Here is a 13,114-nt window from a genome sequence, read left to right on the forward strand (position 1 = left end):
CCAAAATAAAGGAAGCGTTGAAATCAGTGCTTCTTGCCCCAGCGTGGGTAAGAGTAACTGGGGTGCGGGGCAAGAAGAGCGCACTAGAGAAGTAGGTTGCTCATGCTTGATACTGTCTGCGCGCACATTGTTAATAGACGTAATTTGTTTATGAACTGAAAAATTATGAAAAAAGTTGAATACATAAACATGTAAGTGTAAATTTTTAGCTATGATTCAAATTTTTACAACACAAAATCTCTAAAATATTCAAAAAATTTTTTATTCGAAAAAAATCGAGTTTAGAGGATAATCCTCGAAATTTTCTGAGATGACCTTAGAAAATTAGATTTTCCGTAATTTCGGGAAATAAACAATCTTCTCCAAAAATATTGAAAAAATTTACGGATGTTTTTTAATTAATTATACAACTTATTCGTTCTATTTATTACTCAAATCAATCGTTTTTGCGATAAAAAATAATTGGATTTTTTTGTATAAACAATTAACTTCGGGAATGCCGTTTTGCTAGAAAAAGCTAATTTGAAAGTCTGTGAAAATTTCTGAGATACAATTACACTATGACAAACTTTGATCATATTTATGGAATTTTTCATCGTAAAACTTTGAAAATCATTTTCAGTTTAAGTTTTGCAGAAATTTTTACTGCTTGTTTTGTTTAGATATTCATAGCTTTTTTACTACGTTTTTAATCCTAAATCTGAACCCGGATTCGAAAAAGGCATTGAATTTCATACTATCATTGTGAAATTAATCGTTTTTGTATTGAGTTAATAATTGCGATCGGCGACGAGAAAAACAACAACACGGTAAATATGAGGTCAAGTTTGAACGAAAAGTCAGCAGACCGCCGTCACGAATCGTCGCAATGCCTGGCGTACCGCGACACTAATGCCCCGCTTCAGGCGCTACTCTTGCCCCATTAAGACATGTTTTTAAAAATTAAATATTTCATAAAATATTGCGTTTAATGAAATTTTGAAAAAAGCCTTTTCATCGGGAAGACATGACTGTTCTTATGAAAAAAAAACGGTAGCATAAAAATCATTATCAAAAAAGATACAGAAGTGTGAAATAAGAAATTTTTGTAATAATTTTAGCGTATTTTTGTTTCGAGTTAAAATTAATAAAATAAACGTTTTTTCGCGTCGTTTTTGCATGCAATCGATAGTTACAAGTATATTTCAACAATAAGTGGGGAAAAAATTTATTTAAAAAATCATTATCATTGAAAAAAACAAGAAGTCGTATTACCCCGCAAGTTACACTTGCCCCGCTCTCCCCTATACATGAAACTCGTAAAGCATTTTACCAAACTCACATGTTTGTTTTGAAGCATAAAAATAATGATACAGAGTTTGGCGTTTTTATGATGTAATTGCAAAATAAATGTTGAGTTTCATAAATAGTCGATTTTTTCGATAACTTATCGAGCTAGATGAAAAAACTCTTCCTGCATGATAAGTTTTAAATCAACGTCTTCATAATTGACTAGCGTTGTATTTTCACTCATTTTTGTTTCGACGGAAAAGACTCTTATCGACATTATTCTAAAACTATGCTCTTTCAATCTTAACTTTTTATTTGGCAATTTGGGCTCGAATTTAATTCAAGCTGAATCAAACATTCATGGATGGATCATGAATGTTTATCTTTAATATTTTTCCAACACTGTTTCATCGGCTTAGTGTAAAAAGATACCTCAATAACGCTGCTGAAATTCGTGGTGCCACCGATTGAAATCAATATGGAAAATTACAATCGAACCGTTTGCGAGACCAGCAAGAAGAAATCTGTCAAAAAAATGAATAAAAACAATAAGTAATTAACAATTTGCACCGTTAAAATATAAAAAAATTTCATACCTTTGATCGTGAGATAAAGCAAGAGAACGAACACTACTCTCACACGCTGGGAAAGCATACAAAAGGGCTAAATTAAATGTTCGCCACACTTCCACGATACCCTTGTCTCCTCCTGTCATTAAATACTCTCCGTCTCGGCTTAGTAAAAGACACTGAAATATTAGAAAATTAAATATCGATCTTTGGTTCGCTTTTTTAATTCTAGAAAAATGTCGTAAAAAAGTCTAGAGAAATTACCTGTAGATTATCATTGTGTGATTCGTAACGTAAACGTTTTCCATTGATGGTGAATGCCGCGATGTGACCACGTTCATAATTTACTACAATAACTCCTTCTCTTGACATTGCAATATTTTCCGGGGAGGAAAACCCAGTTGGTGGTTCCAACGATCTCAATAAGTCACCAAATGTCGTGTGCACCAAGACAGGGCCAACTGTTGAAATTGTTGAAAGATAAAACAGCGTAAGAAATGTCTAAAAAAAAAAAGTATCATTCAAACTTACAGCTTGATCCCGATACAACGAGGCCCAATTCAGCCGAAATAACGACAGCAGTGACGGGTTGCTCGTGTCCGGTTAGTGTTGCACGAGGTGCAGGTGCTTCGCCTTCACCGACGATTGTCTGTGTTCTAGCATTCCAATGCCACAGTAAAACGGTGCAGTCAGCACTGCCAGAGGCGATGTAGCAATCCGACGTGATATTGCACTCGCTTCGTGACAAGCACGTAACGACACCGTAATGCCCGAAAATTATTTGAACTATTTTGGCTGGAAATTTCAATCAATTATCAATTAGTAGATATTTTCCCGTGTAAAATACTATTAAGATGACAAGATAATAACCTGTTTCAGTAGAAAATACTCGAAAACTATTGTCCCAAAAGCCGCAGGCTACGAGGAAGCGACTATCGACAGTCGTAACAAAACAATTACTGCGGATCTTTAATTTTTGACTGAAATTATCGCCCAAGTGCCGACGCTGGGCAGGATTTGAGCTATGAGCTGTTTGAGCTAAATAATATTGATAAAAAAATTGAATTTTAGTAAATAGAAGTGTGAATAGTGGTGAAAAAACATTATACTAAAATTAGCAACACGTACATAGCATTGCATCCATGGACAGAGGTTGGTTTGCAGCTTGTGCTTGAGGTGTATCAGCATAACTCGGCGATTGTACAGAAGCTAAAAAGTATTTGCCATAAGTAAATTATCTATTAATTTGAATAATAAAGTAGTATCTATAATTACCAGCATAATTGGTATTCCATCTGTTGACTGCAAATTGTTGTCCCGTAGTGACAGTAACCACTGATGGTAGAGGTAGTTGTGGATAAGTATTTGCAGATATATGACAGATTGGGGAGTTTGATGGGAATTTCAATGTCATGCAAACATCATCGGGTATACTGGCAAACATCATTGGAGACTGAAAATGTAAAAATGATTTGTTTTAATATAAAATGTAAACTTTTAGTAAATCAAGTTTCCTGTTGATGAATTACTTACCAAGTGCATTGCTGAACTTCTCGGAGGATGTGGCTCCATAAGAAGCTGTGACGGCGTTTGTCCAAAGTTTCTTATTTGATTTTCAATTGCTTCTTTCATGACTGGATCAGTTATAGAATCCAAATCTACGCTTCCTTCATAGGTCAAGTAGTAAAAAACGTTGGTAGCACGCACTGCCTCTGGACCTAAATAAAAATTTGTAAATATTTAAAGGGATTAATTTAATTTTAATTGCAAATCTGCGTGAGAATTTGAAAAAAAAAACTTTCTTTTGATTTGATGCTATTTAAAAGTATAAAATTTATGGCGAAAAATTTATTGCGCGAATAATCTATTTTGATACCACTCTTGAGTCACTTCTTCGATTTTCTTATTTTTCATAAAAATTTTAGTACGCTTTTCGTATTTTTTAAAAATTTTTGATTAATTTTTTTTTTAATTCATTGTAAATATTTAATTTATAAGTACTTATTTCATCTATATAAACAGAAATTTAAATTACTTATTTTCAACTGATTATTATAGTAAGAAAAACTATTTTAAAATAAATAAAAGCATCACAAAAGTTTCAGCAAAAAATAGAAGTTCAATAATTTACTGAGAATTAGTCCAAAATATTCCGTGACATGCTTTCATACATTTTTTGATATCTTGATCGTTTGCATAATGCTCCGAATAATCTTTTTTAAGTATTGATAAATTATTTGATTATTCTGTAAGTACATAAAGTAAATTGTTACATAAACAATTAACAGAAAATAGGGTGCTCCGCATAAATTGAGCTCTCGCGCTGAAAGAGTTTAAATATTCTTAAGTGACTCTATTTCCGGCCGGACCGAGCTCGCGTTGTCTTCTTCGTGCCATTTATCTCGCATAAGAGTGAGAGAGAGCTACGCGTGTCAGCGGCGCACGTGCGTGGGAGAAGCAAGTTAAGATACATTCAAATCCCTATAGCTAAAGTGTCGTGCGTGCTCAAGCTTAATTAGTGCGGACCGATGCGGCACTTGAAAAAAATCATTTTTTTCCTACTTTTGTCGCATGCAAGCCGAGCTCGAAGAAACTCGGCGGATATACAGGCGCCTTTGAAATTATCTTCAAGTTTTGTACATGCATGAAAATGACGTATATTCGTGCGAATGACACGACAAGTTTTTTTGCAGACTTGCTTGCTAAATACTTCCATGAGAAGTATATTATTGTGTATTAAAAACGTCATTTCAAAGCTTCCGTTTGATTTACCTTTTTGCTTGTAGCCGAAAATCAAATCTATCCATTGGTGCAATTGACAGGAGACAAACTCAGATTCCAAAGCCTGCAAACAGAACGATAAATAAACAAAATGTTTTAGATAAAAGATTTATAAATAGAATGAGCTAATATACCATTCTATTGATACGTGTGAATTCTTCTGGAGTATTGGCCCAAGGTGGAAGTTCAACGTCCCCAACAGAGCTACCATCTTCTTGGCGACCAAGTTTGTATCGATTGGTATTCACAAACATTTCCGGGAGAAAGAAAAACTCCGGAATCAGTTCCTATAAAATTAAAAAATATTAAGATACTATTTTAACATTTTTTAGAGCCAAGTGCCAATAAAGTAGTACTATTACCTTTACGTCGGATGTATCGCGTTGACAATTTTTCCATGACAAAGCAATGGAAGAAAATAATCTATTTGGATGGTCAAACTTTCCTCCTTGAAGGGCCAAAAACATCGTCGTCATGGGTTCCTGAATTTTAAAATTATGAAAACATTTTTTAAATGAATTATCAGTTATTCCTTCTATGAGATGTTAATTCATTACAGATATTTCTTATAAAAGAAAAGAAATAAAGTACAAATATTTTTGAAACCAGTTTCCCAATATTTCTATTAAATTTTTTTTCAAATAATCAATGATTCCTTACATTGTATTATTCTTTAGAGGGTTTCAAAACGGGTTTGAAAAATTTTCATCTTTACACTAGCTTTGTGATCCTCTTAAGTGTAGAGTATTAATGCACAGGCATGAAGTGGAATCGGAAGATAAAAAGTAGATTCTTCTGTCAGTGAAAAGCAAGAGCTATCATCAGAGTAGTAACCACTTAAGAAATAATTTATACTCTTATAACATATACCAAGTTAAAGGTATAATATCAATCACAGTTTAAAGTTATTTATCGACGATAAATCAGCACTCGAGTAGATTAAAATAAGAGCTTAATTAGTTTAAAAATATTTTAATTTTTAACAATGATTGAGTGAAAAGTATGTAATTCTCATTCTGATTCGTAGAAAGCACGTAATACTGAGAAAAATTAAAGAGCAAAATGTACAGTCATGAGTCACAAATTTCAACATCGTTTACTGGTATAAATGAGGCAGAAAAGTCAATTATAGCAAAAATGAAAAACCGTGTATGGTGCGAGTTAATGAACTACTAAAATTTTACATTGCGTGAACGAAAAATTAAGAAAAAAAAGAGAAACAACGCATTCCCATGTTATACGGTAGCTAATTACAAAACGACAAAATGAGAAAAAACATTTGGTTCCCGAGAAAACGATCCTGTCAGCGCTGGCCTGTCGCTCGATTGCTATAAGAGAAAAAGAAAAAGAGAAAAAGAAGCAGCGGCAGCACAAGTCCTGGCACGAGCCCAGAACACGCGAGCCGAAATGAAAAAAAAAACAATTAAAACGAACAGTGAATAAATCTCCTCCCTCGCACGCCCCAAAATTAGTGCAAACGTCAAGGCCTAGCGCCGAACTCGAGCATACGCGTATGTATATAATGAACATGCTAGCACACATGCTCAGATACGCGATGCAGCAGATTTACGAGGCCAAAAAGGAAGAAATCGGGAAAGAAACGGTGAACTCTAGGGACGGCTCGTCGACGAGCGGAGTAAAAAAAGTATCGATTTTTAAGATACTTCAGTTTCGACAGTGCTTACCAGCCGGATGAGCCAATTGAGAACGAAAGCCGCCGTAGAATAGTGAGTGCCGTAATGGAACGGTAATATACTGTCGTGCTCCCAGCTCTGATAACGCTCCTCGAAGTAAGCCCTTCTGCTCTGGTTGAGAGCTCCGATGGGCTGAAATTTAATATTTTTATCGTTGAATAAATTGACTTTTGAAAATTTCATCTACGAAGACTGCACGTAACCATATACTTACTTTGGATAGATCTCTGTAATTGGTGGGCTGGCTCAAGTCCAACTCCTTCGATTCGTAATTCGTCAGTACCCATGGAAATACCGGATACTGGTTGAGGTCATTGTAGGTACGTCCTGAAAAAATTAAAAAAGACACACGTTTTAAAATTTGCAATGCAAGTTTGAATAACATATTCTCTAACGTGCGCGAGCACGAAATACTCGATTAAGCTCGTCATCGTTTCTGTCTACCGGAGAGTTGTTTCCACGTCGTTGAGTCTCTCGTAAATGCATCGGCTTTGAAGCGAAAAACACACCAAGTAACAACTTGCGAAGAAATTTCCATAAAGCAACTTTGAACTGTATTCGTACGTTCTAGCGCGGCATAGCTGTACAAGCGCCCGCGTATGAATTCAACATTTATAGCATTGAGCATTTAGGGGTATACACACAGACACGCTCGCGGAGAGAGGTAAAAGTCGCATGGTACGTGGCTAGCTAATCGCTCTTGAAATCTCATCAAAAGTACATACGCAGAAGCCAAGACTCTGTCTGGCTCGCCCTTTCGGCTCGTCGCGCGATGCATTAGCGCGTGTACGAGAGACGTCGACTCGACGCGCTCCCTTGTCAACGCGGACTTCTTTTATCTTCATCCACGTATACGTTTCGCGTGTATGCATCGGCGCTTCGAGAGTTGCTGCCACCGCTACTTCCATAGCGTTTTCTGTATACGTTTCTTTTCTCGCTCACTTTGGCTAATTAAAGCGCGCGACTCTCCCTTTATCATTGCGCTTGCACGAAGTGTCAACGGCGCTGTCTCGTCACGCGGCGCACGGAATATCGTAGAAGAAAAAATTAAACGCAGCTACTTGTTCGGAGTAAGAGCTACTTCCTCTTTCCTCGAGTGCCCCTTTCCAAAACCTTAACGGATTTATATCAGTTTTTTAAATTTTCAATTGTGAATAATAGTTTTTTTTTTAACGTAGAACAAATGCCGGATATTAATCTTTCAAATGCTAGAAACTGTAAGAGGCTGCGAGAAAAGTGCCGATTTTCAAAAGTCAAACAGATGATAATAGCTCTAAGAGGTGATTATGAAAATAAATGAAGCCAAAGAACAATTAATCAATGTTTCTGGAGGTATTTATTTTTCAAATAAATAAGTAAGTATTTCAAAGTTCAACGCGCTCGCGATATATGAATCGAGCAAATTGTAAGTAAGGAAGAAAGATCGGTTAGTTTTGAAGTGGCGCTTGTCGCTATTTTATTCGCTCACTCGTTCACGAGCGTATTATATGTTTGTACAAGGAACGAAAAACGAGCGTGGGCGATCCGCGCACGAGCGGCGCCTTTTTTTCTTCCTTTTAATACTGTTAATAATTTCTCGCCACGCTGGTCCGCCTTCTTCTCTTTCCGTCGTGCCATTCAATTGCTCAGTCTGTGTGTGTATATACTTTGCCATAAAATGTGTACGTGTGTATGTGTCTACAAAACGAGACCCACCAGGGAGAAAGAGAGAGATAGAGCACGATATCCAGCTGCATCCCGCTTGCATCTCTCGATTTTTCTCTTATGTTTCAGCGTCTTTTTTTAGCCGCGAGCGTAATGTTGCTTATAGTGCGAAAATTAATTGGATGTATCCCTTTCGGTTTGATCGCGTGCTTTGCTTCCACCCGGAGCACGACTCGTACATATACAGCGCCTCTCATGCGACTCGAATATTTATCTGCTCAAATTTACAGATTTATTTTACAAACATCATCCTCGAATAAAATCGGCTAATTTAGCTCATATCTAACGCGAAGCTATTCATCGCGTAAACTGTATGCAGTTAAAAAGAAGGTAAAAAACATGCGTTTCGTTTTTTTAACTGATCTTATCAACGTAACTGATAATATTGGGGAAAAAAGTAACTGTGAGTAGGTATTCATTTTTAAGGGTAACTGAACTTTTTTTATAAAAAAAAATTCATCAGAAAAATAGGATAAGTAAGATCTGTCTTACTCCCTAAATAAGAAAAAGCTTTCAAAATAGCAATGTATTATTCACCAGGTAACAGATAATGTAATAAGAAATGACCAAGGGAAAGATTGATGCTTTTTGTCAATGCCATTGCAAGAGAAAGCACGTGTATAGAAAACAATTAGGCTGGCATGATAAATATATCATTATTATGTATTGGTCCATCGCTGGACCGACGCCAAGCCATCAGTAATAATGAACAGTCTCACAATTGGATCACCTATCATCATTGTAGTGGCGTAATGAAACTCGAGAAAAGCGATTAGTAGCGCTGATTAGACCGCCGTCGAGCCACGCGTCGCACGGCCCCCACTCGAGATGTGCGTGTGCGTATCCCGCACGCATGCACACATAAAAACACGCAGTGCGTATTAATGTTGACGAAATCGCCGCGGGGACATTGGGGCGCACGCGTGATTTGTCGAGAAAAAAAATCATGCCTCGATGCTGCAAAACCATCCGAGCTGCGCAGAAGAGGAAGGGAAAAACTTGTCAGGAGCTGCGTACGCGGAAGGAAAGCCGGTATTGCTGTATTACGAACAGCGGTAAAGAGTATACGAGGCTCTCTCGAGAAAGATACAGTAACGGAGCGAAGAAGAAAGATATGAAAAAGAGAAACAAGAGAGAGAGAGAGAGAGCCCCTGGGATGTGGAGAGGATTACCAGTGGCGCAGCGCGCGCAGGCTGGGATTACTCGCGGGACGCGCGCGCGGGTCTGCCAGGGCAAAGCTCTTGATTGAGAACCTTCCTAATGCAGCACGACAGACTCCATCCGCGCGTGCCGGCCCAGCAGCAGCCGCAGAGAGGCCATTTGCTCTCTATGTTTCTATACCGCCGTATATAGTAAAGAGTGCAGTAGCAGTAGCGGTAGCCGCGCCCGATGGCATAGTCGCTGCGAAGAAACCCCTTTACCCTTGCGCTCTTCTTTGCTTTGCTATTAACTGACGTAAACGTGGTATGCTCCAAAACCGAGTCAATGGGCTATGCTTACGTTTTTGCAAAAAAAAAACCATCGCGAGAATTTAAAATCAAGTAAAAAGTTTTTGTCTACGCTACCTTTTTCTAAATAATACATGAGAATCGCGTTAAATCGAATTTTGATATAAGAATAATTTCACGTCAATTTCTCAAAGCCAAGCCAGCATAGCATTATTAGGCAAAATTGCTAATAATGCAGTATATTTGAAATATTATTGAAATTATTTCATCAGTATACATTTTTTAACTCGAAACCTTAATAACTCAAAAATAGCTCGAAATAATATATTTTATTTCTCAACGATTCAAGTTATCATGATTTCATTGAATATTTTTATTGAACAATTCATTCTTACCGGCAATAGTATTTAAGAACATGATGTACTCAAAGTTGTTGATCTCGCGACGTTGCCATTTTTGCGTCATATTTGAGTTCCTCATCAGCTGACGGGGTGACATCATAGATGCTCTCCTGTGAACATTTTATAATGAGAAATTCGTGAGTCGTTAGTCAAACGGATATACCGTTGGTCAAATTCATCAAATCGTGTAAAAAACGCTCGAATAACTGGCGATTAAAATATTGTTCTACTTCTTGCCTCTCGTGCGTGCAACCTCAAAGACCGTGTTTATTGATTTAATACAAAAAGGCCTTATGAGTAAGCGGTGGCATTCCTCCCTCACACTTCTCTCTATCTAAGATGAACCGGTAGCAAATCGAATGAGCCTTTTTTTTAACGTAAAAACTCGAGCGTGCATCAAGCATTTCTCACACGAAGCGAATGCCTCAGCGCTATAACGATCGGCCCATTAAAACGAGATCGCGAAATGCTTCTAAGAGAGAAAGAGAGAAAGAGTAAAAAATCTGAGAGAACGTGAGAGAAAGAGACAGAGAAGACGCGGGCGATTCAATAACCGGCAGCACGAGCAGATCGAGATCAAAAATCTCTGAAGTTGTAAATTGTTTCTCGCGTATCTTTATCAATTCGTGAGTCGAGGTGTAACGAGGTACACACGTTCGCAGTTTAATGTCCTGCAATAACGCAAGTACTCGATCGAGATGGTGTGTAGTATAAGACTCGAAAACCGGAAGCTATATGCGAGAATTATTTTGGACTTTTGCAGAACTGCCTTTTCAATGAGAATCTATGAGAGCTATTTGAACATGAATCGCCGCACAGTTATTGGGCACGCACGTGTACGAGAGAGACAGAGACAGAGCACGCACGCAGTCCATGAAAACGAGCATACTTTATTATTTTCATCAGTAAAGAGTCGCTCCCTCGAAACGTTGAACGTCGAGCGAGCGAGAGAGCTCACGTCTTATATTTATGGTCGTCTTGGCTGCACTGGCCGATTCGCTTCTGCCTCCCCTTTTTCTCTATATACCTCGGACTCTCTTATACATACTCTCCTTCTCTTTCTCTCTTGCTGCTGCTGTCTTTTTCCACCCGTCCCCTCGAATCTCTCGCGAGTAATGGATGCCTCGCTGCACGCGAGTTAACGCTGCCGCCGCCACCGCCGAGCCTCTGTTCTCACCGCTGTTCTCTCTCTCTACCTTGTACTTTGGCAATCATTTTGCGACGCGAGCGAGAAATGTAAAGAATAGCCCATAGCCGAGAGAGAAGGAAGGGTGAAGCAGCACGAAAAAAATAAATATATGAGTAAGATCGCCCAGCCGGATAAGGGTTAACGCACAAGAGCGCGAAACTACCGACCGCAAGAGAAAAGCAAAGCTAGCTTTCGCTTCTAAGCACGATCGTGTGTGTAGCTGCATGAAAAACGATCGAGGCCCGATAGCATCGGTGCAGTTTTGAAATCATACCTTCTCTCGAAATAAGATTCAAGGCTTTATCAAAATCAACCTGTTCGTGTAGCTTTTGCGGTTTGATTTCATAAGTACGAATAATAGATCGAATAAATAAAATTACACGTTCGAGCGGTCGATAATCATATTCAACGCACTGAAAACAAAGCTATGAAAAAAAACACAAATTAACCGATGCAACCATGCAAAAAACTGAATGGCTTGAAAAACAATAGAAGCGATCAATTTCGGAGAGACAAGAATCACGCTATTCACAGATGGTTTAATATATTATGCTTGGCCGCTCGAATGAGTCTTCTCAACGGACAAAGAAGAATAGGAATGAAAGGATTATACCTTGTTTGCGGAATTCCGTATTTGATGCCTACGCCAACTCGTGGTAGGGCCTTGATCACTTTTTTCACGGTGGCTTGATCCGGAAATACGAAAAATATCGATGCTGAAAAAGAAATTGGATCGTTAATATTATTTACGAAATTTCATTCGTTGATACTCGTAGATATAAATGTTCATCAATTTAAAAATTAGAAAAAATAAAGTAATATTTTATTATGCATGTTATAAAACATTTTACGTACTTCGACTTGCTAAGAAAATTTCTATAGCAATATTTTGTAGTAAATATCTGCGGGAAAAGATTGCTCGAACTTCTGAGAAATACCATTTTCCGTGCAAATGATCGCAATATTTTAGCACCTGAAAAATAAAAGAAAATCGATTTATTATACAGTGATCTTACGCTACTATTTTTGTTATTTATACTTATAATTTTAAATTCAGACAAATAGAGAATATTGTCAACGCAGTAAATCTCAACAACTATTTGGATATACATTTTTGGAGTATACATTTGGAGTAGAATAGTAAAATACTAAAGAGTTTCATATTTTACGTATTAGTAAAAAAAAACAAAAAAATGGAAAAAAAATTTTCAGAGGCAAAATAAAATAATTCAAACGTTATATAAATGACTGTATAAAAGCGCGTACAGTGAAATAAACTTAATTTATGAGAATTTGCGCAAAATGGCTGCCTAAATGGGAGGAGCTTCTATTCCTTCAAGTCTAGAATCGATTGAGTGAGCTTGCACTCCCATAGTCATTTGTTTTTTTCTGATTTTCACTTTAGTTCAGTGGAGCTTCGATTATAAATTATAAAATAAAAAAGGTCAACGGTTGCATTTTTTTCAGAGCTGCAGTACAAATTCTGCGTGTCAATTATCGTGTAAAAGATAATATCATTCCGCGATGTAAAAAGCATAAAGAATTTAAATCCCATTCATATATCTCTAAAGTACAAGAAATATTTGAGAGATATAAAGGTTTTTCAAGATTTCAGCATGTAGATAGCAGCAGGTACGGATACCCTCAGTTTATACGCATAATTTATAATAAAGATTTTACGCGTAGTCTGCTCTTCGCACTGCATATACATAAATTAACCCACAAGTTGGAGCTTGGCGTGAATTCAGAATTTATTTACCTCTGACTGTAACTATGATAATGTCAGGTATTACAGTTTTTATTTTGATCCCAATGCATATACATCGGATCCCTGTTGCAATACACAATGTGATATACGAATAAAAGTAATTTTTGTAAAAGTTAATGACAAATGCAAAAAGACAAATTAAGAAAATTCTCAATAGAATTAGGATGTTTTCATCTTGGAAATGTAAAAAGCCAATTACTAATATGTCAAGTGCTCGAGTGTCACTTTGCCCTAACTACGTATGCTATATAGGCCGTCCCTCGAGAGAAATCCGACGAACAAACCGATCAG

The 13,114-nt window shown here is 37.2% G+C and overlaps 1 protein-coding gene across 9 annotated transcripts in view; it reads right to left on the reverse strand.

Moving 5' to 3' along the window:
• Window positions 1-783: 783 nt before the first annotated feature.
• The window catches only part of LOC106650923 (neurobeachin), a 95,972-nt gene continuing 83,641 nt past the window's right edge, over window positions 784-13,114 (reverse strand). For all 9 annotated transcript variants that reach the window (XM_023462446.1, XM_023462439.1, XM_023462443.1 and 6 more), the window contains 16 exons: window positions 11,911-12,028; window positions 11,669-11,771; window positions 9,861-9,976; window positions 6,528-6,640; window positions 6,305-6,445; window positions 4,982-5,101; window positions 4,754-4,906; window positions 4,611-4,683; window positions 3,372-3,556; window positions 3,114-3,291; window positions 2,967-3,047; window positions 2,709-2,876; window positions 2,370-2,633; window positions 2,103-2,299; window positions 1,866-2,017; window positions 784-1,793 (listed from right to left, as the gene is read on the reverse strand). In XM_023462446.1, coding sequence (XP_023318214.1) covers window positions 1,703-1,793; window positions 1,866-2,017; window positions 2,103-2,299; window positions 2,370-2,633; window positions 2,709-2,876; window positions 2,967-3,047; window positions 3,114-3,291; window positions 3,372-3,556; window positions 4,611-4,683; window positions 4,754-4,906; window positions 4,982-5,101; window positions 6,305-6,445; window positions 6,528-6,640; window positions 9,861-9,976; window positions 11,669-11,771; window positions 11,911-12,028 — 2,253 coding nt within the window. In that variant the 3' untranslated portion in view covers window positions 784-1,702. The remainder of the gene's footprint in view (window positions 1,794-1,865; window positions 2,018-2,102; window positions 2,300-2,369; window positions 2,634-2,708; window positions 2,877-2,966; window positions 3,048-3,113; window positions 3,292-3,371; window positions 3,557-4,610; window positions 4,684-4,753; window positions 4,907-4,981; window positions 5,102-6,304; window positions 6,446-6,527; window positions 6,641-9,860; window positions 9,977-11,668; window positions 11,772-11,910; window positions 12,029-13,114) is intronic.

The sequence above is a fragment of the Trichogramma pretiosum genome, unplaced genomic scaffold (assembly GCF_000599845.2).
Source record: "Trichogramma pretiosum strain Unisexual culture from Peru unplaced genomic scaffold, Tpre_2.0 scaffold3, whole genome shotgun sequence".
NCBI classification, from domain to species: domain Eukaryota; kingdom Metazoa; phylum Arthropoda; class Insecta; order Hymenoptera; family Trichogrammatidae; genus Trichogramma; species Trichogramma pretiosum.